At 40.1% G+C, this 27,087-nt stretch overlaps 1 protein-coding gene across 1 annotated transcript in view; it reads left to right on the top strand.

Moving 5' to 3' along the window:
• The window catches only part of ARHGEF28 (Rho guanine nucleotide exchange factor 28), a 145,524-nt gene that overhangs the window by 32,350 nt on the left and 86,087 nt on the right, over positions 1 to 27,087 (top strand). The window contains exons 3-7 of the mRNA XM_032212613.1: positions 106 to 247; positions 1,888 to 2,181; positions 20,354 to 20,537; positions 22,150 to 22,330; positions 26,849 to 26,921. Coding sequence (XP_032068504.1) covers positions 106 to 247; positions 1,888 to 2,181; positions 20,354 to 20,537; positions 22,150 to 22,330; positions 26,849 to 26,921 — 874 coding nt within the window. The remainder of the gene's footprint in view (positions 1 to 105; positions 248 to 1,887; positions 2,182 to 20,353; positions 20,538 to 22,149; positions 22,331 to 26,848; positions 26,922 to 27,087) is intronic.

The following is a 27,087-nucleotide window of genomic DNA, read 5'->3' on the forward strand; positions in this document are numbered from 1 at the left end:
AACCATGTTAAATACTGTAGAATATGCCCAATCTACATTGCCAGCTGCTGTAATTAGAAATATTTCTATTATGTGATATAGCATTAAAATATGTCCACTTTCTAGGGGCAAACCATTATATATGGAAAGTTTGACAACATTCTTCCAGAAGAGGCTGAATTTTACTTTGTTTACAAAGGATCAATACAGAAACATGTAGTCTTTGCCAAGCAAGTTACTGAAAACACTCTTGAATCTATAATTCCAGGTGAGTGGTGTAGCTCTGCTACATTGTCCATTTTTCTTCTTATTGCAGCATTTTAATCTTAAATTTTGGAAGAGCTATAAATTATTGAATTTTGATTATTTAATTGTTATCACATTGGAAGCCAAATGACAGCAAGTGAGTTTTTGTCTCTTGTGTACAGTTACTGGGCTAAGACGTAAAGTCTGCTTCCAGATAATTACTAAGCATAGCAATAAGAGGCAGTGACTTCCTCAAAATGTCTAACCTTTTCTTAGGAGCACTGCATTCTCCACATTGATTAGTTTCTCCTTCTCCAAGTCCAAGCATTATTTATAATCCTACTTAATATATACAGTTTAAAGAATCAGGGATGAAAACCTTTTCTTACAGTCTATATTCCAATCTAAAGCATGACCTATAAAAGCATGACTTATAAAATTTGCTAGTTTTTACAGCTTTTCGATAACTATTTGTTAACTATGGTTAGATAGACATAGGCAATATTTTTCCATTAACATTGATTGATTGATGTGCTATTAAGTCATTCTTGATTCCTAATGACTTCACTGATAGATTTTTCTCCCAGATAATCAATCCCTAGCATTATCCAAGCTAATTTTTTTATCTTTTAGCAATTACAACTGAACCCAGAATTTTGGTCATAAGACATTGTGGTCACTAAACGAGTTGCCATGACCTGATTTTATTTTACTACTGTTTATACAACATTAAATGAATCATGTGGCTGTTAAGAAAACCATGTGGTCATTAAGCAAATCCATTCCCCTGAATGGGTGTTTTTTGTAAGAAACCAGTAAAAATGCTGGAAACTGGCGAAAAAGTTGCATGTTGTCACATGACTGAGGAATATTGTAACTGGTCATAAAGATGAACTGATTGCCAAACACTTGAACTGTAATCATGTGATCATATTGGGGAGGGATGCAGCTGTCCTATTTTGAGGGCAGATCATAATTAGCTTTTTGAGGTAATTTTGAACCATTGTTAAATGAGGATTACCTGTAATGAAGTAGCTATTGGGAGAATCCGCTATCCTTGCCATGCTAGTATCCTATACTGATGAGTGCAGAAGTAATTATAGTATTATTTGCATGGCAGGCAGTCGCAACCTGGCTTGCTATGTCACATTGGTGTTCAAATAAAGCTCATGTAATACAATCCTTTTTGTTTGTATTAATAACAGCATCTTCGCTGATAAGGCAACTCTATGTATGCTTTAACCATAAATTCCAGAATTTATAGCCAACATAATGTGTGTAGGGCATGTTTTTCTGCCTGAATCAGTTGGTGTTCTGGCTGGATATTAGTAACACTAATATCACATGGACGGTGCAAATTGCACTAAATAAAAAAGAGAAATATAAATAAGGCAACTGACAACTGAAAAATATATGTATCAACCTTTCTGTTACTTCTAATATTACTATGCATTGCCTATGTATTTTCAGTCAAGTGTATATACGTGTATATAGTACATGGTGAATACTATCAATTGTTTATTTTTTTCCTGCACATATAGTATATGAGAATTGAATCTGACTTTGATTCCAATTTTTCATACTTTAAGAAATGGCAATAAAATGTATTTTTGTAGAGGGCATGTATTGAGTGCATAACATTTCATTGTTATACTTTTTCAGCTCATAGAGAACAAGAAGATGTTTCTGTCTTTGCGGTTATGTATGGAAAGGAAAGTGAATTTGTGATTCTGGGCTCCTCGTTTCTTACCTTCAAACATGACATTGCTTGTGAATTAGCATGCTTCTTGGTGAGTCAGGCCAACTGTCTCATTCCCTCCAGTCATCACACCCTTCTCAGTCAGTTTGATTTAATCGAGAGAGATTTGCAGTCAATGGATCATGACATTATGCTAGCAATGGCCTGTGAAGAGATTCCATCTTCCTGGAACATTGTTGGGAATAGTGCAGAAAATGGTAAGTAATTCTCATTAATTTTTTCTTTTATAGCATGCATGATTAGAATTGTTGTTGTTGTTGTTGTTGTTGTTGTGAAGTCATGTCTGACCCATCACAACACTGTGGACAACGTCCCTCCAGGCCTTCCTGTCCTCTACCATCCCCCGGAGTCCATTTAATCTCACGCCAACTGCTTCAGTGACTCCATCCAGCCACCTCATTCTCTGTCGTCCCCTTCTTTTTGCCCTCCATTTTTCCCAGCATTAGGCTCTTCTCCAGTGACTCCTTCCTTCTCATTAGGTGGCCAAAGTATTTGAGTTTCATCTTCAGGATCTGGCCTTCTAAAAAGCAGTCAGAGTTGACCTCTTCTAGGACTGACTGGTTTGATTGCCTTGCAGTTGAAGGGACTTGCAGGATTAGAATTAGATTAGAATTATCGCCTGCCTTTTATCCATCAGCTTGAAGTTGAGTATGCGATACTCCTTCCTCCCATTTTTTTCCATCACAATAAAATCGTGAGGTAGATTGGGCATAATATCTGTACCAAAATTATCCATGATTGAGGTTGGATTTGAAGCTTGCCTCCTTGGTTCTATCTTTACTGCTATATCACTCTTTTACTTCAGCTTTGCTTCTTCTTTTCTCATGTATTCTGATTTTTATTGTTTTGTATATATTACCAGCATAAACATCAAAGACAACTAGTACAACAGAAATTAAATTTAAATTGTAAAATTAGATTAGGCACCAGAAATTAAACTGAATATTCTAAACAGGTTTGTGTCATATTACGGCTAATATATAAAATAGCCAATGAGCTAGAAACATTACAAAGCAAGGAGAATTTTTTTGATAGTTTTTTTTTAAAGTTGTTTCCCTAGTACATCTAATTCATTTCATGAATAATGCTTGTCAGCAACTGATAATTCAAAGCCTGCTAACAAGATTAATGTGGCACTAATATGAGGTTTTCACTTTGACTACTAGCAGATGAACATTTTTTCTAATTTAAAACTGTTATGTAATAACATGTTCTTATTATATAAACAAAAGGAGACATCCTTTGCATTGAAGTGGTGAAAAGAATGTTGTAGTGCAGGAATTTTGGTAATCAACAACTTATTTATTACAACTCCTAATGCTTTGTCATTGATTGATTTAACCTTTATTAGGTATGATTTGTGTTTAATGACACTGTCATTATGGTGAAAAATGTAAATGGTTATATTTGGATTTTGAATTCAATTGAAAACCTGGATTTTGCTCTTCTGTGGGAATTGTTGAGCAAAAGTAGATTTTATCTTATTTATGTATGTTTTTAAAATTTTTATCCTGCCTTTCAAAACACTCAAAACAATATACTGGTACATAGAACTTCTGTCTCCCTGTGAGGCAGGTAAAGCTGGGAGAAAGTGACTGGTTCAAAGTAAGTCAGTGATTTCCATGATTGACAGTGGAGTTGTCTCAGTTTTCAGTTCTAGTCTATGCTTTAACTGTTACATATGTTCTTCTGGGTACTTTGAGATATACAATTCACAAAGTAATTATGCGTAATCAGAAAGATTACACAAAGAGATCTTATATATGACTTTCTGAAGTTTGACTTTAAGTTTCATGCCAAGACATTTCTCAAAGCTGGGTTTCTTCTAAAGTGATTGCTGTTAGTGAAATTGGGCTAAGAAAGCACTTCCATTCTGATAAGGGTCCATAATTGTGTCTGGTGCCTGCCTTTGTAAGAAAGTAAAATCCAGTTTATTTAGTTCCAGTTAATTTTTTTTTCTCCTAAAGAGTTTCATACAGGACATAATTATATTAGGATTATAAAACACTTATTATTACACAGTATGATGTGATGAATAATATGGCTCTTCACCTCCCCATCTTCCCAAACTGCAAGACCATGTTACAATGCTTTCTTTCAATTGGTTTGAAAATCATCTCCAGGAATGTTATGAGATGAAACTGGCAGAAATCTGGAGAAATTCCTAATTAGTTTTGTGACAAACATTAATAAAGGCTAAAGGCAGAAAACACCCTTTTCCAGAGCAAGGGACAGGAGGCTCCAGTAGCCATGAGACTGGGATGAAGCTGAAGCCATGCCTCCGTGCTCCACCCTTGACTTTCCAGTTTCATCACAGTCCGGCCAGAAACAAGACACATAAAATTTTTCTCCTGATAATTCTTCTACTGGACCCTCCTTGCCTCTACAGCCTCCTGGAAAAGCAGTGCCAATAAGTGATCTGTGGTGGTTCCTTCACGGGCCACCAGGGAGATTCATTTCTTTGCTGGAGGCTGGGAAAGCCTCGGTCGCCCTGGCAGCGGCCATTATGGACCGCACGGACAATGTGGGCAGTTTTGCCTGACTCCTGGGCAATCGGGAGGCTTGCAGCTTGGGATTTCCTGCCCTACAGCCTCTCGTCGGCAAAATTTGCTGGCTGAGGATTTCGGTGGCTGGAATCGAGCTGCGGAGGCACCAGTAGAGCTTGCAAGAGCGCGAAGAGTCTTTTAAAACTGCAGGCAAGCCGTGGAGTGGCGGAGAGGCGCGTGGGTGCTGGGAGCCGAGGAAAGCCTTGGCGGCAGCCTCCAAACCTAATGGTGCTCATGGTGTTGGAGTAGAGGCTGCCTGGAAGCTTAGAAAACAGAGGTTTTTTCCTCTTTTTTTTCTCCTTGTCTCTGATGCAGCCAAACAGAGGAACATGTAGGAGGCTTCGCAAGGAAGGCAGTGAATATTATATGTGGCAAGGATGGCGGAGGAGGCGAGAAGGTCCCCCTCACCCCCATGTTCCCCTGGGGAGGGCCCATCTTCCAGGCAGCACCCCACTGCCTCTGCCAGGGCTAAAAGGCTACAGCTACCTCCTATCCCTCATGTGCCACCCAGAGGGATGAGCTTAGGAGGCACAAAGACATTACATATAACCCATCTTGTAGCTTAGCAGTAACCTTAATAATCCCTTTTTCAATAAAACAATTATCCCCTTTAAATGTTACAATGTAGCCACGATTAACCAACACTCTAACTGAAAGCTAATTATATCTAATTTCTGGTACATATAACAAGACCTTCTCTAGACAGAGAAGTTGAGGGCCCAGCAGGGTAGGCTCAGCGCTTCTCCCCCTCGCTCTACATCTCCATTGGAGGGTGGGTCTCCACCTGTCCCCTTCAGGCTCTCCGTATCCCCTAGGGAGTTTTTTTGGGGAGGTTTCCTCATCTCCACCCCTTTCCCTAGAGGACCGGGAAATGGATCTGGAGGATTCCTTTATGTATGAGGATCCCACAGGGGATCAGGCCTTGCCTAGGCCTATTCTGGTTCCCCTGCCTGGGGCAAGTTCAGGATCATGGGAGTTCCTGCTGGGATTCCCTGGATATGGATGATCTTTCCAGGGTGTTGCAGAGTCTTATTGAAAGGGCCATCTCCTCTGGCATTGCAACAGCCATGCAGCAGCAGGCCACCAGGTCCCAGGTATTAGATCAAGACAGGTCCCCTAGAACCACCTCCCCTCAGACACGTCCTCCATTCCTGTGAGCCACCCCGTCTCCCCTTCCCTGGTTAGTAAAAGTTCGGTAGCAGGGGATAAGGCCCAAAGGGGCCCTGACCTATCTGAGGATGAGGATGCCAAGCCGGATCCTCTGGCCTTTACTGGCCTTTCCCCTCCAAATTTATTCCGATCTCTTCTGTGCAGGGCCCCTGCTGGGCCCTCTTCTGAAAGTGTGTGCTACTGTACAGGTGGAAGAGGGGGAGGGGGTAAGGAAGGAGTGAAGGATGGGGCTGAGGATGGTCCTACAAAGGGGACTGCCGTGAAGAAAACTTGGCGCCCGGTTTTCTCTGAGCCCAAGGCTGTTAAGGAGGAGATCCCGACTCCTCACCTCTTCTGGAGGTGGTGAAAAAGCAATGGGAGAAGCCTGCTGCCTTCCCTAACCCTGGCAATAATGATACATGTTTTTACAACATTGAGCCAGATTTTTCCCAGGCCTTACAGCTGCCCACTGTGGACACACCTGTGGTCGCTTTGGCATCCCCTGGTGGCCAAGGATGTGGCTGACAACCTTAAAGTTGATGACAGGAAGGCAGAGATGACGCTGAGGAAGATGTTCTAGTCTGCCACCTGGGACATCAAGGCAGCAGCATCGGCTTCGTTCTTCAATCACACAGCTATCTTGTGGATGGAGAAGATCCAGGAACGCATTCCCCCAGAGAGGTGCGACTGCACCAGGACCTAAACAAGTTAGTGGTGGTGGTGCAGTTCTCGGCGGATGCCACGTTGAATGCCATGAAGTTCGCTTCCAGGGTCATGGCATTGTCTGTTACCTCTCGTCGTCGTCTTTGGCTCCAGGGGTGGCAAGCGGACAACAAGTCAAAGTGGCAACTAGCATCGGCCGACTACAAAGGGAACTCCCTCTTCGGGGCCGCCTTTGACTTGCTCCTCGTGGAGGACAAAAATAAGAAAAAAGTCCTGCCCGCCTTGGTGAAGAAGGCGGAGCAAAACTCCGTTCTACTGCAAACCATCGTACCAACCTCAGGAACAGGAAGCTCAGCAGAGCAGATACTCTTCCCCCAGGTCAGAGAAGCAGCCCGAGCACAGTTACAACAGGGACAGGTCTCACTTTCAACAACAGAGTAAGCGTCCCTTTCGAGGGGGACATTGTCGTCCCTACTGCCGGGGCAAATAGGTCAGGCCTGACCCCACCCATTGGCGGTCGCCTGGCTCTCTTCCTTGAGGCCTGGCCAGAAATTTCTTCAGGTGCCTGGGTGCTCAGCATGGTTACTCATGGGCTTCGCCTACAGTTCCTTTCCATTTCCCCAAATTTCTTCTGTACATTTCCCCTGGCCCAAAACATAGAGAAACGCAGGCTATTAAACATGTGCTTGACAGTGGAACTGGTCCCGGTGGACCAAGTGGATCGGAGGGTTCTATACGAACCTGTTGCTGGTGCTGAAGTCTTCGGGGGGCTGGAGAGTATTCTCGACTTGAAACTGTTGAACCAACATTTGGTTTACCGTAAATTCAAGATGGCCTCCCTTAAGACCATTTTGGCAGGTGTCTGGGAGGGGGATTACATGGCGTCTATAGATCTCACGGACACTTAACTCCATATTCACATACTCCCGGATCATAGGCGCTTTCTCCGGTTCTCCTACCTGGGGCGTCATTACCAATATAGGGCCCTGCCATTTGGGTTGTCCTCTGCACCCAGGTCTTTCACCAAGGTTCTGGCTGCAATGGCGGCGTACCTAAGGGCGTTTCCCATTAGATTACATTGCTACCTAGATGACATCCTCGTCCAGGGGGTGTCCCCCGAGTCAGATGAGGGTGGACCTTCTGCAAGTTATAGACACTCTACAATGGTTAGATTTTTCTGTTAACTTTGACAAGAGTTCTCTCTCCCCGTCCACTAGAATCCTCCACTTGGGGGCGGTTATAGATTCCTGTTCAGGGGAAGTTTTCCTCTCCCCGGACCGCAGGTCCAGTTTGGTAAACATGGTTAAGCAGGTCCTCAGGGACCGTTATGTTCCCATAGTCCTTGTCTCCAGCTTGTTGGGTAAGCTCATATCTTGCATCGAGGTAGTACCGTGGGTGAGGTGGCATGCCAGGACTTTGCAGTGGCGACTCTTGCTGTTCCAGAGGGCCAACACCAGCAGCTCACCGGCCAAGGTTGAGGCCACTCATCTCTCAAGTGGTGGCTGTCCCCAGCCTTGCTCCAAGGGTGCGACTTCAGGGACCAGGAGCACCTCGTCCTAACCATGGACGCCAGTCTGTTCAGCTGGGGGTTGACTCTGGGGTCTCAGTTGGTGCAGGGTCAGTGATGATGGTAGGAGCTCTGACACAATATCAAGTGGTTGGAGCTCTGGGCAATCCATCTGGCGCGTCAACACTTTCAAGTCTCCCTCGAGGGTTGTCACATCCTGGTTCTCACTGACAACGTGGCGGCCAAGGCCCACATCAGTCAGCAGGGCAGCACACGTTCCAAGGCACTGCACACCGAGGCGATGTCACTGGGCAGAGAGACACTTGCGGTCGATCCGGGCGGAGCACATCACGGGGGTTGACAACCATCAGGCAGACTGGTTGAGTTGAGAAACAGTGGACAATGGAGAGTGGAGACTCCCCCTGGAGCTGTTTCAGAGCATCTGCCAGAGGTTCAGACGACCGGTGGTGGACCTCTTCGCCAGGGTAGTTCAGAAATTAGTCAGGAGCAAGCAGAGCTGATCCTGGTGGCATCACATTGATCGCGGAGGGCCTGGTTTGCGGATCTCATGACTCTGTCAGTCCAGCGCCCATGGTGATTCTGGAGGGGAAGATAAAATTACACCAGGGGAAGCTAGTACACCTGGAGCCACACTGGCTGCAACTAGCCATGTGGAAATTGAGTGGGAGCGCCTGAGGGATGCTCACTTGTCGCTACGAGTGATTAGAACCATAGAGGCCTCACACAGACAATCTACTACAAGGATCTATGAATCCACCTGGGTCTCCTTCGTGGCCTGGTGTCAGGCTACCCAGGTAGTGCCCACTAGAGCCTCAGTGCCACAGGTCCTGGACTTTGTCCAAGACGGGTTGGATAAGGGGCTTTCCCTGGGCACTGTGCGTAGGCAGCTTGCTGCCCTTGTTACAGTTCTCCCAGGCGAGGGCTCGGTTCCTCTCTCCCAATTACCCCTTGTTAAGAGGTTTCTTCAGGAGGTCTCCAACATGCACCCTCCAGTGGTCCCACATGGAATCTCCCTACTGTGTTACGGGCCCTCATGGCTGAACCCTTTAAGCCACTGAGGACAGTTAGCCTGAAACTCCTAACTCTTAAAGTGGTGTTTTTAGTAGCTATCACGTTGGCAAGACAAGTGTCAGAGTTGGGGGGTCTGTCCTCCAGGGAGGATTTGTGCCTGTTTCACAGCAACAGGGCTGTGTTGAGGTTAGATCCGGTTTTTATGCCAAAGGTAAATTCTATTTTCCATCGTTCCTAGGAGATTGTTCTCCCAGACTTTTGCCCAGATCCGGTTAAGCAACGTGAACAGCAGTGGCACCAGTTGGATGTCTGATGGGCCCTTCCGGAGGCAGAGGCACTATTCCTACTTTCCACCTTCATTAGTTGGTGGATCCGCTTGGCCATTGCCCTGCCGTACGAGTCCCAGAGGTTGCTTGTGCCGGCCGGTAGTGCGATACATTTGACGAGGAGCGCTGCCACCGTGGCAGCTTGGGCCTCCCAGGCTCCAATAGACGACATTTGCAGAGCAGCAACTGGGCCCTTGGTGAATTAGTCTAGCAGGGATGGAGGGAGTTTTCCTTTCTGCCTTGTTTTCAGGTCTCGGGGGAGCTCGCTTAGATGAAACTGGAAAGTCAAGGGTGGAGCACAGAGGCATGGCCTCAGCTTCATTCGTGGCCAATTGGGTGTGATAATACCACTACTGGAGCCTCCTATCCGAGCTCCGAAAATAGCAGTTCAGGTAAGACCAACTGCCATTCCCAATGGGTTCCCTTCATATGTTATGGAGCCCAGGTGGCGCAGTGGTTAGAGTGCAGTACTGCAGGCTACTTCAGCTGACTGCTAGTTCAGCAATTCAGCTGTTCAAATCTCACCGGCTCAGGGTTGACTCAGCCTTCTATCCTTCCGAGGTGGGTAAAATGAGGACCTGGATTGTTGGGGGCAATATGCTGACTCTGTAAACCACTTAGAGAGGGCTGAAAGCCCTATGAAGCGGTATATAAGTCTAACTGCTATTGCTATTGCTATATATATTAGAGTTACTTTTATGTTCTTCAGCTAGCATCAGTGGTGGGTTCCTACCAATTCAGCCTGGTTCGGTCGAACCGGTAATGGTATGGCAGCCTGGATCGCTGGAACTGGCAGTGACCCAGACCTTCCACACCCCTGAACCTGTTACCCGGTCACTGCTGTAACCTCCGCCATCTTGTTTTTGAGTTCTGTGCATGCGCAGAACACTTTTAATTGAATTGTGCATGCAAGTACGAGTGAGTGAACCAGCAGTAAAGCTGATCGAACCCCCCCCCCAAGCTAGCATAATCTGTGCAGGTTGTGGCATTGTTGAACACTGAAATTCAAGCATCTCAGGATCATTGCAGATGCTCTAGAGTTCTGGTAGTCTTAAAAAGTAAAATTTAAGTAATTTGATTCTTAGCTAACCTCAAGTTACTTATGCTTTCTTCTCTTAGGGTTGCTTCTCTCAGCTCAGTGATTTACAAGTTTTGCCTTAAAGTTAAGACATGCTATAGTTTTCATTCTGTTCTGTCTTGTAACTAAGCCTAAGCAATAATGTGAGCAGTTGAATAGAATGAAACATGGGGACTCACTGATGGATTCCTTGATGCCACAATGAGTCAGACATTTGGCTGGTTAGGAAAGTGTGCTGATAATATTATTTTGATATACTATTTTGATAAAGAAATATTTAGAGCAAAACTAATTATTTTTCTAAAACTAAAACTATAATTATGTTTCATTTCATTCCTTTTGGGCAGAAAACAAGTAGTTCAGAGAAACAAAATTTAGTTTGCTTGTGGGAAAAAGCTGCTGCCACATACTCTGCATACACTAAAACTGAAATGTAGGAACAATATTAGGAAATCAATGTGAAGTAGTCTTTACAGCAGAATGTTATAATTTCACTAATACTTTGAGATGGGCAGCAAACAAATTTTATAAATAAATAGGAAGGATTTATGTTTCTTGATAGATTAGGATTTTTTAAATGAACTGTAAAGGAGCTTAGTTATAGCTGGATGCTATCTGCCATAGCAGCAGGTAAGCAGGTCACTTAAAAATTTCAATTGTGATATCAAAAATATCTATCCCAATTAAGAATAAGATTTGGATAGAGTCATAAAGGCCATCTACAGATTTAGACCTTATGATATGCAGATCACAAAAGAAATCTCCACAATCTGCTTACTTGCTCCTATTGAAAATGCCAAGCAGGTAAAAAATAACTTGTTTGTTTGGATCTGTTGAAAAAAGAGTCGTAAGTTGTACTTTTTTCTGAATCTTTGTTCTTTTTATATATATTTTATTTTACCGCAGTGCTGTTTCTTATTTTCCTATTATTTCCTCTACTTTTTCCTTTCTTCATCTTCATTTTTAGTTCATTTTTTTTTTACCTTGAAAAACTTAAAGCTATTGGGGAAAGAACACCCTCCCAAAACATCATGGAAGAAATCAGTGGCAAATCTAACTTTGTATTGGTTCCCAAAAAAACCTACATGTCCATTAAATCATCAGATGTTAAACCTGACCTAAAAAAAAAAGGCTTTTTGCCTTGGTGCCAAATTTCCCTACCCATCAGGCAATGGCACACTGATTGCTGCTATTATCAATCATTCAAGTTATTCTTGCTTTTTGCAGATGTGATTTACCTAACATTGGTAATGTTAGTTACCATTGGTAGTATTGTGAAAATCATGCTATCTTTGGTTCTCTCGTTCTGTGGCCCACCATGGTGCTAGATTCCCCAAAATTCAAGAACCAATGAAAAACAAAATGTGTATCCACCAAAGAATGAGTTTAAAGACTTGCTTCCAGCAGAGGTACTTCCCCCCATTCTTGTGAGATAAGCTTGCTAATGGTAGAGAGGAAATGAATGATTGCCAGGAATGAGAACAAAGAGCAGCTGAGACCATGGCATTCTATCTGGCCCTGGTGAAAGGTCCTAATGGCAGAAGGGTTGGCACAATTCATGATGGGCCTTTTTGAGCCCCTGTGCCTTTGGCAGATCCCTCATGTTGACCCTGCTAGGAACGGATGGCTCTATGTTCAGCTTATTTGGCTGACTGCAACTACTTAGAAATGCAATTCAATTAAGTTCAATTAACCCTTCAATTTCAGATGTTGAATAATGCTTTGTAGGAATTATTATATTATCAAATTTGATTTTTACCAAGCTTTAACGTTTATTAACATTAATTCTAGACTCTAATTAAAACTGCAAGAAGGAAACTTATTTAACTTTCTTTCAGAAATTGGAATTATTTCCTGTTTTTATTAATGCAGAGTAAAGATTTCCTCTAAGTGAATTAATAGTGACTTATTGCCCAATATATTTGTCCTAGGATTCTATTTTTCCACACTGAACCTTATATTAGCTCTCTGTTGTTTTAATGTTAACAAAACCTTGAGTCCCGTTTTCCCATAGCACTGCATTGCTTATCAAACGAAACACAAACAAGACTACCATTCGGCTGCATTTAGCACATTGTGTTGTGTTCTTAAACACTTTGATAAGAACAGTTGTCTGGGTGATGTGTTAATCAGTACAATAATACAGTCCAACTATAAATAGCACTATCACTAAAAACAAAACAAAAGAAACAATAACAACAAACAGAGGCAGCAAAGCCCACTGGTCTAGTGGTTGTGGTCTTGGACTAGGAGGTCTAATATCTCCTAAACCAATGAAGCTCACTGGGTGACTTAGGCACCTAACCTCTCAGCCTAAATAACCTAGTAGTGGTCAGTGGGGAGAAAACTGGTGTCTCTGTGTGTGTGTCTGTGTGTGTGTGTCTGTGTCTGTGTGTGTGTGTGTCTGTCTGTTTTGGTATGTTGCTTTGAATTCCTGGAGGAAAGATGACAATTAAATCTCACAAGCAAACAAGTGAAAACATAAAGTCACACACAGTAACAGTAAAATGGGGAAAAGAGGGCAAATTTGAGACATATTAAAATTATTTTAAAATGCTTATAGGAGAATAAAAAGGCACTCACGGGGCACAAGAAAGTCTACAGCAGTGGTCCCCAACCTTTGCGGCTTGGCAGCCCGGCTAGGGGTGGGGAGAAGGGAGAGGCAGGCCAGCACACACACATGCACACACTCCAGCCATCCACTCATGTGGTCCAATTCCTAATAGGCCACGACCCAGTGGGGGTGGGTGGGAACCCTAGTCTACAGTATTGGTGTCTGATAAGCAAATATTGTGAATATTGTCAGTTAGCAAAAGAGAAATTTTCCTTGTAATGACTGATCTTACTGTATCAAACCCAGTATTGTCAAAGGGTCTGCAATAACTCCCAGGCATTTCAAGTGGCATTTTTTTTCTCTTTTCAGAGGAAAGTGCTTTGCTTGAAAGGCATCTCTTGTACTCTTGACTATGTATGATATTGCAGCTATGTATTGTTTTCTGCCACTGTTTAATATTTGTGGTTGATTGTTATATGTGGCCTTATATTTTTTAAAAAAATATTTTTTAAACTTTAAATGCAGGTTTAGAGAATAAGTAACCTGCCTGTGTTCAAAACTAAGACATCTGAATCTTAACTGATGTAGTCATTCATTACATCTCAGTACTAGATGATAGCTTCATTAAGGACTAGGCTTCAATTGGTGCTACAATTTAAGGCTATTGATGAGTTTCCTTTAGCTTAAATTACTTTGAGACACTTAGTAGCAAAAAACATGCATTTATTGAAAGAAGTGGACACTCTATTATGGTGCGTGAGTCATCAGTTTTATGTTTTCTTCTGTCAACATGAACAAACTTCCATTGTACGTGTACTTGTTCTTAGATGTTTTCTCCCCTTGCACTTCAGTTTGTTTTAAATAAATCAGCAAAAGATAAATGGTACTTGAATCTTATCACAAGCTTTTCAAAACATGGGTTGTGTGTGCCAGCATGCACAATTGTGGTTTGATTCATAGTAAAAGCATATATAGAGCTTGTTTGCTAAGAACAAAAAAGAAAGTTGGTGGCAAGTTAGCAGGGTGTGATCAGTTTTCAAGCACAACCTTGGCTTTGCAGCATTGCTCAAGGTAGGAAATTATCTGCAGTCTTAGAATCTTCAGCTGATTTTCAGAGGGAAAAAAGATATTGGGTTTGAAAGCTTGTCAACACATTGCAGGTTTAAAAGACGATTAAGCCTGAAACAACTGAAAGCAGTAATCCTGTTCTGATGCCAGGTCTTCCCTTCAAGACACAGCTAATATTTCTGCTTCCTTCCTGAAAATAAATGGGCTGTATCATCCAGGGACAACTTAGTCACTTCTGTTAGGAGAAATATATTTTTTATTTTAAATAGTTTTGAGCAAGAAAAGGGATTCAGCTGCAAGAAAGAATAGGAATATTTGTGTAATAGATTAAACAGACTGGTTTTAGCTCTGCTATTATCCTTCAAACATTATATTTTGACTATAAACTAGAGAACTGATGTAAATCAAGGTCTAGTATACTGGCTGTAACTTGTTTGCAACATTTCTAGCCCTTTTAAATAACTCGACTGCTGATTTTCCAAGAGGCAGTTTGATGGAAACTAGTTCTTTAAAACTGGGAATCTTTCAGTTCTCAAATGAATTTGCTCGCTCCTTAATGTGAGCTTTCTACTCATGTCTCATTTTGTTTTAATCATTCATTGAATTAGAACAAATGTTCTTTGTCCTGATGGTGTAAATTTGAGAATGGGTTATATTATGCTGAAACAGCAGGCTTATTCAGCTATTTATGTTATGGAGTTGAAGTACATTGGAAGAGGTTAGTATATAGGAATCTTATTGGCTGCACTCATTTACATGGCATATATTAGTAGTAAACTAAAAGAAAAATAAATCTGGATTTAAAGCAGATCCTTTATAAAGAAGATAATAACAAAAGGAGTAAAAAATGCACACAACATGTTTTCCAGATTTCTTACCTTGTCAGTTATAGTTACCAACTTCCACTGAAACATGAAGGTTTTCCAATTAATATGTGCATGTGGACAACCTACATAGGTTGTGGATATATGCAGTGGCCAGGACCCATGACTGAAACAAAGTTTAGAGCCCAAGCAAAGACATTAAATGAATGTTATTTGAATTAATGTTCATTGATTTAAAATTGTTGGTATTAGTTGATCTGTTTGGATATAGCTATTTTCTCTCACATAAACTCCTGTCCTACATTCGCACAAATGCACAAAACCACACATTTGACTAGAGACAGAGTAACTGTCTGAGTTTAGAGAACAGAAACCAATGCATACTTTTTCTTGTAAGAAGTCCAACTGAAGTCCATGACCCTTCTTAGGTAAACATAAAACTACTGCTCGTGTTTATTCCAGCTTATTCCTTGAAAGTTGGCATGAAAAATAGGGAAGGGACTTTTGGCGGTGTTGAGGTGGGTTTTTTTGCCCTTTACTTTGCAACATGAAATAGTGGTTCCAGGGCTGGAAGGAAAAGAAAAAGTATTCAGGCTTTCAGTTTAGTTCATTTTATTCCAAAGTAAATGTGTCAAGACTTCTGGTCATATTCAGTCCTAGTACTAGTTGCCTTCTTTCCTCCTTTCCTAGAGGAGCAGGATGTAAATCTCTGCAGTGGAGAGTTTCTAAACCATGAACCTCTCCATGAGATTCAAGTCCCCTGGGTTTTTTTGATCTGCATGAAGAGCCTTTATCGATCGGGAAGGTCCTCCATAACAGATATTCATTGTTCTCATATGCATCATGCAATCCTAAATTGCATTAACAGAGGGATACAATCAAAATCAAGTGAGGTACTAATACCACTGTATAAAGCCTTGGTAAGACCACACCTAGAATCCTGCATCCAGTTTTGGTCACCACACTATAAAAAGATGTTGAGACTCTAAAAAAGGTGCAGGGAAGAGCAACCAAGATAATGAGGGGACTGGAGGTTGAAACATACAATGAACGGTTGCAGGAACTGGGCATGACTAATCTAGTGAAGAGAAAGACCAGGGGGGACATGTTAGCAGCCTTCCAATATTTGAGGGGCTGCACGGAGAATGAAGTCAGGCTATTTTCCAGGGCACCCAAAGATCGATGAGAGATTCAACCTGGAAATAAGGAGAACATTTTTGACATTGAGAACAGTCAACCAGTGGAACAGAAGTTCTGCCTTCAGAAGTTGTGGAGCTTCATCACTGGAAGCTTTTGAGAAGAGACTGGACTGCCATTTGTCAGAAATGGTGTAGAGTCTCCTGCTTGGATATGGGGGGGGTTTGGACTAGATGACCTACAAGGTTCCTTCCAACTCTTAATCTGTTAATCTGAAGAGAGGTTCACATTAATATAAAATGTCAATAGAATCTTAGCTTGCCTATTCATTCACACACTTTCAAGAGGCTCTGTCTCTCTTAGCGTACTCTCAATCAATGGTACGGTAGACATTTAGAAAAATCAGTATGGATCACAATTAATTTTGCTCTTTGTTTTTTCCAAGACTACATTTTTGATATAAACTTTAGAACTACCGTATTTTTCGGAGTATAAGACGCAGTGGATTATAAAACACACCAAGGTTTTGAAGAGGCAAATTAAAAAAAAGTAGGTAGGTAGATAGAGGGATAAAGAGGGAGAGAAAGAGAGAGAAATACAGTAAGTAGGCAGTGAGAGTAGTTAGATAGGTAGATAAAGGGATAGAGAGAGAGAAAATATAGAGAGATAGAGAAATATAGTAGGTAGGTAGGGATAGAGAGAGGGTGTAGGTAGGTAGGTAGGTAGGTAGGTAGGTAGGTAGAGGGATAGAAAGAAAGAAATAGAGATAGAGAGAGAAATACAGTAGATAGGGAGAGCGAAAGCAAGAGTAGGTAGGTTGGTAGGTAGGTAGAGGGATAGAGAGAGAAATAGAGAGAGAAATGCAGTAGGTAGGGAGAGAGAGAGAGAGTAGGTAGGTATGTAGGTAGATAGAGGGAGGAGGAGAGAGAGGAATACAGTAGATAGGGACAGAGAGAGTAGGTAGGTACATAGGTAGAGAGGGGGGGAGAGATAGGGAAAGAGAGAGAATAGCGAGGTAGGAAGATGTTTCCAGGTGTATTTATCCATGTGCTGGAGAAGGAAATCACTGACAATCTGCAGCACTTGATCAATGTAATTCTCATCAATCAGTTAAAGAGCTTTCCAAAAGGGGGGGAAAAAGTTTTTGCACTCTGCAAACCTCCCAAAAATGGCCCATTTTTCATGAAAATGGGCCCGTTTAAAAAAAAAAGGCATGAGTAGCCTTTGGAGGGCTTGCAGAGTGCTCCGAGGAGGGAGGGGGGCGAAAATGAGCAAAAAACGGGTCCATTTTTTGTCAAAAAAATAGCATGCATAACCTTATGGAGGCTTATAGAGTGTTGCTCTATAAGGCTCCATAAGGAGCCTTATAGAGCTCTCTAAAAGCCTCCCTAAGGATATGCATGGCCATTTTGGTGAAGGGGCGGGGCTTCCCGAGGCAAAAAATGCTGTATTTGATGTATAAGATGCACCCAGATTTTCAGCCTCTTTTGAGACAATTATACTCCGAAAAATACGGTAGTCTTAGCATATGCTATTCATGTGAGCAAATGTTATTCCCGAGGTCAGTGTACAAAAATCTCCTCCTGTTTTGGAAGTTGACTTCTGATTTTCCAACTACATCATCAGAAGGGAACATATGTACAGTCTCACTGCCTGTCATCTGCATTTGTTTACATTGGCTGAGGAAATGCCTGGTTGTAATATAAAATGTGTTGCTGTCTTTGCCTTTAGGGAAGCCCAGATTGTTACTTGAAGTCACGGGAGAACAAACATAAATGTTATTCTGTACTTTCATTTTTATTTTTCATTTGCTTTTATGTTAGCCATAAAACATATTTATCGTGTTAGACCTGTAAGCCTAGATTTTGAGACTCTTCTGAATACAATAGACAGTTATGTCCCATGGGTAAAAATAGGAAAGATTCATTGAATGACTTTAGACGGCTCCCTTTTTTCAATGTAACCTACTTCACAGGATTGCTGTTTGGGGAGGCAAATGGCAACGGAGAGTAGATCATTTTGCACTGCTGAAAAAAAGATGCAGGATACCCCTGTAGGAAACAGCCAAATAAATATTGAGGGAGTTCTTATTGGTCTTTTCTCATATTGATTGATTCTGGGCATCTTTATTATAGGATGGTCTCATACGGGGATGCTTTGCTTAAAGTATGCCCGTTGGCTTAATTCCCAATTCACTCTCATTTACTTTCACGAGCTGAAATAATGTCCGTGATATGTGCTATAATATTTGATTCTGTTGTCAATCTTGAGGATAGACTGTGAAGATTGTGCTGTGGAAGCCAGTTTCATTCTATACTCACTCTTGTGTGAGGATTCAGTGGTGTGAATATTTTTCATCTTCTCATACCTTTAAAGTGGTTGGGCTATTTTAAATGCAATTAAATGGCTTGATCCCAAGGTTGAGCTGCTAATTAGTTGAGAGCTTCTGTTGTAGTGGTGATGGAGGAATAGAATAAAAGAAGACAAAACCGAGAAAGGTGAATAGACTTTCCTGAAGAGACCACCAGGAAGACATCACAGAAACCCTGGAAAGAAGGGAGGGAGGAAATCACAAAATGAGAAAAAGCAAGTTTTTAAGAAAAAGAAGCTGAATTCATTATATTAGGAGGCTAACGTAAAAGAAAATGTTTTAGGAGCAGGCACAGGTTTACCATATTGAGCAGGGCTGAAAGGTCTAGAGGAGGAGTGTAGAAGAATATCAGTAATTGGCAAAGAAGTAGCAGGAGCAGATGTTTTGTAATTTTCATTAATGTTTGTGTGAGAAAGAAATTTCTCTCAAGAAAGTTGTAAGTTTCCAATTGTTCGCTTAGTATGTGCAAAAATATAAGACTGAATAGAGAGTAAATGAAAGCAGGGTCAGACAATTTGTTTTTAGGCTGAAGATTATTTTGGCTTCCAAGGGTTGTAGGAAGCATGTCTAGTAACAGAGCAACAAAATAGTCATTGGATCCAAATGTTTTTCAGCTCATGTTTGTGGTTTTGCAACTTTGCTCTTTGAAATGGAAAAGAGATGCGTTTTGATTTGTAGAATCTAATCCATCATTTTCTACTCCTAGTTTGTCAAAAAGAACACTGTTATGTCTATTCTATTGTTTAATTCTACATTATGGTAATGTGATTGGAGGGTGTATAGGGAGGGGCTACAAAATAGGGATATGGGATATGGATGTAGAATATGGATTACAGTAATCCTACAAGGGAGAATACATCACCAGATTCATTCTTGCATATGTCTAGACATATTTGTGTCAGAGGTGGATTTCAGCAGGTTCTGACCAGTTCTGGAGAACCGGTAGCGGAAATTTTGAGTAGTTTGGAGAACAAGTAAATACCACCTCTGTCTGGCCTTTCCCCCATCTATTCTCTGCCTTTTGAGTCCCAGCTGATCAAGAGGAAATGGGGATTTTGCAGTAACCTTCCCCTGGAGTGAGGTGGGAATAGAGATTTTACTGTATCCTTCCCCTGCCATGCCCATGAAGCCATTCCACACTCACCAAGCCATGCCCACAGAACAGGTAGCAAAATGTTTTGAATCCCACCACTGATTTGTGTGGGAAACATACTGAACCTGCTACTCAGTCCATAGCTTTTGTTTTCATCTATGCTGATAAGGCACAAATAAAAATTTCCATTTGCCCAAATGTCTATCTTGCAGCAGGAGGATTTGAGTACCTGGCAGAATGAAAAGCACTCCGTGGTTCTATCTTCTCATTGAATGAGGGGTGGGGAGGTTCACTGAGTTTTCTGTTCATTGGCAAAGTGTAGCTTGCTTTGGCTAATTTTAAAAGCTTAGCAGAGTTAGACTTGGTTAATGTTTGGAAAAGAGATCACTAGGAAATCATAGGCTAGATGGTGAGTTTAAAACAAATCTTCAAAAAGGCAGGGGAAACCACTTTGCCAACTAAATCAGTTATCAGGGTCAGAACTGTTTGTTTGATACAGTGGAAGGATCCTGCAGAGAAAACCGCAAATCCACATTGTTCTGAAGTATTCCCAAATCCTCAAGCAGATTTGTGCATGCTGAGGAACATGAGACTTGTGCTCTATTCTGCTAATGAAATTTGTGCTGGGTCAATTAGCTTTAAGATTGCATTGTTATAATTTAACAGAAATTGAAACATGCTTGTATCCATTTAAAAACTGGAGAAATAAATTAAATAATTCTCCCAAATATGCCATCCTCAAGCCTTCTCTCCCTCCCTCCTTCCTTTCTTCTGTCTGTCCGTTTCACCCATTTCAATAAGTGACTGAGTGACAAACAAAAATAAATTAAAAACAGTTACAACTAACAATACATAATTAAAATATGTAGCAGGGATTGCTACAGGGATTCTATTGAAATAATCTTTCTTTTTACAAATCTGTGTTAATAATAGTCTGCATTGTTATAGTAAAAGATGCTTGTAGTCCAGAAGAATAGGATTGCTGATTTTTAATGAAAAATCTATGTATGTTTTATTTTAGAATCTAAATGCAAAGAAACACTTCTCCATCTTGCAATGAGATTGGGTCTAGTTCAACTTTCACAGTTCCTGTTATGCCAACCGGGTGGAAAAGTTGCAATCACTTTACTTAATGAAGAAGGATTGACACCATTGGACTTGGCTTTACAGAATGGACATTTCAGTCTTGTTGAAATGTTTTCCAAGTAAGTAGTATGGTTTAATATGAAAGAATGGGAAGAAAGAAATTCAATGACTACTTTTGTTTGTACATCTCTTAAATTCAATGAATTATTCCATTGCAGATGCTTAAATACAAATACTCTTTGCAATTGCTCCTTGGCCTTTAGTACCAAAAATTTACTAGCATGGGTAGATAATAATTCTGTAAATAATAAGTAAATAGAATAGAAGAAAAATCCAGCTGCATCTAAAAACTGATTAGAAGGATGGACAACTAAAAACAGTCTAGGTGAGATATAAACAATAAAACAACTTCAGCTAAAACTGTTTGCTTGGGACCTCTGTTTATATGTTCTTAGAGAATATCCAAACTATTTAAAGAAGTATCCAAAATATTTTTCACTCTAATCTGGACATGTATTCACTGGATTTGTTAATTGTATCTTTTGCTCTTTTAGTGAATTTAGCTTCTGAAAAGCAGTTTGTAAGAGGTTAGAATGCATTCTTACAGCAAAACAGCAGTCTTCTGCCACTTCTGTTTCCTCAACAACTTAGTTATTACCATTATTTGTTCCTTCTTCTTACCTGACTTGCTTTTCAACCACATATAGATTTCTCTCTGCCATGAACATACAATCACACACCCCACTCACAAAGCTGTAGTGAAATAGAACAGATTTTAAGCTGTTCAAGAGTTCATTTCCTGGTGAAGTTCTGAAGCAATATGTTGTTGCTGATTAGACAACTTGGCTGGCACCATCTATTGTACCACAGACCTGCCCTGGAGATCCTCCCCACAATTGACTTAGCAACAGCCCAGTTGCCTGAACTTTAAAATAAAGTTGCCAGTGAAAGTTGTATGCAAACTGAAACAAGTAAGCAAGGAGACTTGTGATTTATTTTTAAATAAATCCCTTTTTGGGATATTTATTGGGGTTTTTGGTTTGTTGTATACATACAAGGCCGCTGTACTACATATGGGCAACATAATCTTAAAATGAACAAAGAAGGTAGTTTGAAGTGAGGTTTCTGACAGTTTTCTTGTCCAGTTCTCATTATCCAGTCATGATAGTACTAAATAGGAGACAAAACGAGCAAGGAAACCCCCCTTCCCCAGCTTAGTTATTCCCCCTCCTTCAAATTTATACTGCTGTTTTGTTTCTAGCTTTACACAATATTTGGTTTGTATGAATTTATGCATTCTTTGTTATCACTCTTATTATGAATGTCTCACTTTTTAAGGAACATTTAAACAATACAGCACTCTCTAGAGACTATTTTTTTATTGTGGTATGCTTATGAGCTGGTATGCTGCTGGTTTGTCTACTGAATCGGGTTTGTGATTAAATAGTCTACATTTTTTTAAAAAGTCACAGAAAAAAATAATCATCTGTATGTTCTTATTTTTTTTCCATCAGAATTGTTCCAAGTTGGAATTGTTGATTCATGGGGAAAGTTCTTCAGGAAAAACTTTGTTTAGCCTGAGCATTCCATAGTATTTTTCCGTGAAATCTTTGGAATTAGTCAGATTAGAAATTATGGGATGCAGTGAGAGAAGGGCTTTGCATAGGTTTGTGTTCCATGTTTCACTTGTCCTGGCACTCTAAATCTAATCTCATGCATCTGTTGTTTCAGGAACCAGACCATCCATCCTTTTGAGATTTCTAAAGTGGAGGTTGGTGAAAATGCTGTCCTTCAGTTTTCTTATTTGTCAAGGACTTTATTGCTGACGTTTAATAACACAACAGACCATTCGTTAGAATCTGATGTACAGCTCTTTAGAAAATACTTCTGGGACAGAATTTTTACACAAAAGGTAAGTGCCAAGTTGTAATACAATAAAACGTTATTTTGTTTTCACAGTTTAAGAAAAAATGCTGTTTATTCACATTTGATAGAGTTATTGATCATTTTTAAATTGTCAACAACTCTTGCTAATAGGAAAAAGGATAGGGAAAAAAGAATCCCATCCTGCCTTAAATACAAACAATTTTATTTTAAAATCAGAATTGTGATCTAGAATTTAATTAAATCTTACACGGTTTAGCCAAAAGCGTAATCTAGTCAAAACTTTATGTGAAGTCTGATATCTAAATTTAATTACCCTGAAATGTCTAGAAAATATGATGAAACCAGGCAAATCACCTTGGTTACTAAACCAAGAATTGTAACATTTCACATTTAAATTCAAGGCTATTAAATTGCAATTTCAAAAGCAGAATCTGATGGAAATGTAATTACCCCTTCATATTTTTATGTTTTAAAAGTTATCATACAATTGTTAAGCTTAAACAATAAATGTGCTCAATGTATAGAAAAATGTTGAAAATAATGGGAAAAATGCATCATATTAGTAGAAGCCATTTGCAAAAGTGCATGATTATAAACATGCTATATTAACAAACATACATACAAATCCAGTTGTTTTTTATGAAGCTAGTTTTTATTTAAATTGAAAAGGGATGTGGAAATTGTGAAAAGCCACATTCTAATTAAATGCTGCATGTATTTTATATTGTACATACATATAAGTTGTATATGTGTTCAAGTAAAGCAACGCATGATTGAAACGTATGATTCAGCAATAAGGCCTTTGCCATAGAAAATTAGAAGGAAATGTCTGAAGGAGTGCATAGTCCATAGAATAAACAGGACGTCCTGGGCAGACAAATAGTACAGAGGTTGAACAGAATTTGGAAGACAGATTATAAACAAATCTTAGTATAGCTGCAAAAGATTGGTGTAATCTGCTGAAACTTAAATTGTTCTTGGGGGAAAGCTAATACCACGTTTCCCTGAAAATAAGACCTCCACTGATAATAAGCCTTATTGGGCCTTTGAGCGCATGTACTAAAATAAGCCCTCCCCTGAAAATAAGCCCTCCCCAAAATATTGCAATGCAGCAGCAGCCATGAGGTGACCACACTCACCGCCTTCTGCACCTCAAAAATAATAACACCTCCCCAAAAATAAGTCCAAGTACTTATTTTGGGGGTCAAAAGAAAATAAGACCCTGTATTATTTTTGGGGAAACATGGTATATGCAAGAAAATTCAAGATGGATGATCACTTAACAATGAGAACTATAGAAATGTAATCAACTTTGAACACAAATTGCTATAATGATATTCATGATAATGCTGTTATATATGACAAAGGCACTGAATAAAACTAATTAGAAATTGTAAAAAGAAACTGAAGATTTTGCCCAGAATGTGCATGGTTGCCTTGAAATGGAGAGTTAAATCAATAAGGCATCCAGGAACAATATCTTTTAGAAATACTTGATTTCCAGTGATTCTCATAAACTGAATAAATGCATGTCCTACATTTTACACAAAAAGGTATAATTCATACCTATCCTGAATTTGAAGGTAGCAACCTGACTGAAAAGTGTCAGATAATCTACTTTCTCTAGAATTCTCTGCAGCTGAATCCTCATCATAAAAGTTGGACAATACACTGCTGGATCCAGGGAAGACCTTTTTAAGAAAAATGTGCAGCACAGCTTTCTTAAGACTATTAACATCATCTCCTTCCTGAAGTAGGGTGTTGCTGGTATCCCAACTCTTGTTGTTGCATCCCTACCATCCCATATAATAGCCAAGATATGGAATCCCTGTAATTCCATAATAGTCATGTGCCTAGCTCACAAATGATGGGTTTCAGAGCAGAAGGCTATCCTTGAAATCCATAGGACAAAAGGAGTCCCTTGCAGTAAGATCAATGCCATCTCCTGTCCTTGAGTTTGGGGAGCTGAAATCCAGCCAGTGAAGGGAAGTATGGTGATTACCTTGATGAAGGAATACAGGAATCATTAAGAGAAAATAAACAACAACTCAGTCCTGGGAAAGAAGACAGGAGAAAACAAAAATCAAAATATTTTAATCCTGATTCTGTTTGGTATATGAGAGATCAGAGGAAAACTAGCAGGCTTTCAATATTTTGTTATACCTGCAAGAATAAAGTGGCATTTTAAAAAAAACCTTTGTTTCCTAACCTGGCCTACCTTGAAGGCCTGAAAACTGGACAAAGTGAGCAATATCACTGCTTTGCTCAGTTGAGACTCAATAAAACCTGCCAAGTCTATCTCCTCATTCACTACCAGATTGCAGATGAGCATGCTGTTATTATGAACAAATCTATAATTTACCAGCAGAATATGACAAGCACAATAATGAAAGTCCAGCCAAAATGTCTACTGTCCTACTAATCAGAAAAGTATCAACAAATCCAAGAACATGCCCATGAGTGAGTGAAGGAAATTTTAGAAGTATAGACAATGAGGGATGCCAGAAATAAATCTGAGGATTGTATTGCTAAAATCTTCAAGACCAAGAATAACAATTAAAAGCTTTAAATACTTCAGAAGCAGGAAATCGGCTAGGGAGGCAGTTGGGCTGTACAGAGAAGGAAGTTACAGTTGTGCCAGTAGGAAAGCTGAGGACTTTACAGAGAAGCTGAATTAATTCTTTGCTGCTGGATTAACCCAAGAAGCTCATAATTATGTGAGAAGAACTTGCTCTGTGGCTTTTCTTCATACTGGCATAAACTAGTTTCTGGTGCTGATGTTGGCTTGGCAAGGAGAATCTTATATGACCAGAGGCTTTTCATGATGCCAAGAATAACCAGCCCAACATCACCCTCCTAGCAGCAAGATCCACACCAGCAGCCAAAGCAACTTGGAGCCTGAGAAGAGGGCTGACCCACATTGCTAATCCTCAGCACCTGCTCTTTCTACCTGTCAGACCTTCTTGGAGGAGACCAAGCTACAGAATATCAGTATTGGAAATTAGACCTTGTTCACTATGTCAGCCTTTGTTCACTAGAAATAAACAACACTGACATGGGCTATTTATTTATTGTTAGTGCAAGTGTTGATTCCTTTTTTATTTGACAGTGTCATTCCTCTACAACAGTGAACTCGAAACTTTATTTTTATTTATTAATCAAACTTGCTATGCTGTCAGCCACAGTTACTACAATGTTCAATAAAACAAAATTGCCATAATTCACAATACCAATATGTTAACAGATATAACCAATACACAGAATGTACCTAAAATGCATACCAAATTTGTACAGTTTTAGTCTTCACAATCTCTGGAAAGCCTTCACTGAGGATGTCAACCTAGCTTTTGGAAGGAGGCTGTCCCAGAGTATTTGATAGTTTTCTGGCTTCATAACTCTCACTGTGTGAAAATGAAGCACCTTGAGCAGTTTCTCCTGGGAGGATCTCTTCAGATGAGTCCTGAAATTTTTGCCCATCCTCTTATCCATTTATAAATCAAAACTACAACTTTTCTGGTAAACTGGGTACAAAGTCCGCAAGATAGGTAGACCAACTGTAGTCTGTAAGTGATCTTCACTTCTGCTTCTGATAGAATTCATTGCAGAAATCTGACTAAGGGGTGATAAGGCCACAAATCACCAACTCATATTGTCCTTTGTTATATCTATTTATATCTGGATAGGGTAGATCCTGAAGAAAATCCTCAAAAACCTGGTTGTCTTATCAGGCCCAAATGAAACAGAGACAACGCTTAGGTGGCTCCATTGCTGAGTTGCTTATTTATCTGCCCTCTCAAGCTAGAATATGTATCTCTGTTTTTATAATGTTTATTATTAATATGGTTTTAATGGTTTTTTTTAATATACCCTGTTTCCCTGAAAATAAGACCTCCCTGGATAATAAGCCCAATCAGGCTTTTGAGCACATGCTCTAAAATAAACCCTTCCCTGAAAATAAGCCCTCCCTGAAAATATTGCAGCACAGCAGCAGCCATGAAGTGACCACTCTCGCCACCTCCTGTACCTCAAAAATACTAAGATCTCCCTGAAAATAAGGCCAAGTGCTTATTTGGGGGGAAACACGATACGTTTTTTTAATATATATAGTGTTCCCATTTGTTGTGCCCTATCCAATCACCTTCGGTGAGATGGGCGGTTATATAAATTTGATTAGTAAATGAATAAATAATAATAAAGGAACTATTTTTTCCAGGTCAATAATTAGGCACTGATTCAACTTAGGTTTACTTAGCTTCAGGCTATAATCTAATTTAACTCTGAAGATATGTAGCATGTTGGAATAGTATTCCTTCCAGATATATCCCAAATGTATTTGGACATCAATTCCCAGCACTCTGTTTCTATTGATTGGCTTTGCTGGCTGTGCTGACTGCTGCAGCCTGAAGACATCTGGGCAGTAACAAATTGGGGCAGGTTATGAATTTGTGAATTTGCTTTGTGCATCCTACATGAAGAGTATAAATAATAATAACATAATGAACGTAATAATTAAACCAATTTATTCTTTTTATTTTTTTTAAAGAATCTTACTCCAAACCAAGCTGAGACATTGGAAGGAATGCAGATGCCTTGCAACTCTATAACATCTAAAGAAGGTATTTTCATTCTCTATTGTATGACATTATTTACAATTCATTCTATTGTGTGTGTAAAATACGTCAAAAGGCTTTCACCTTTCACTTGTATGCTAAGGCACAATTTCTTTTAACCAACACCTGCAGAATTATGAAACAAACAAAGAGAACCTAAATATTGTAATCT

The sequence above is a fragment of the Thamnophis elegans genome, chromosome 3, assembly GCF_009769535.1.
Source record: "Thamnophis elegans isolate rThaEle1 chromosome 3, rThaEle1.pri, whole genome shotgun sequence".
Classification (NCBI taxonomy): domain Eukaryota; kingdom Metazoa; phylum Chordata; class Lepidosauria; order Squamata; family Colubridae; genus Thamnophis; species Thamnophis elegans.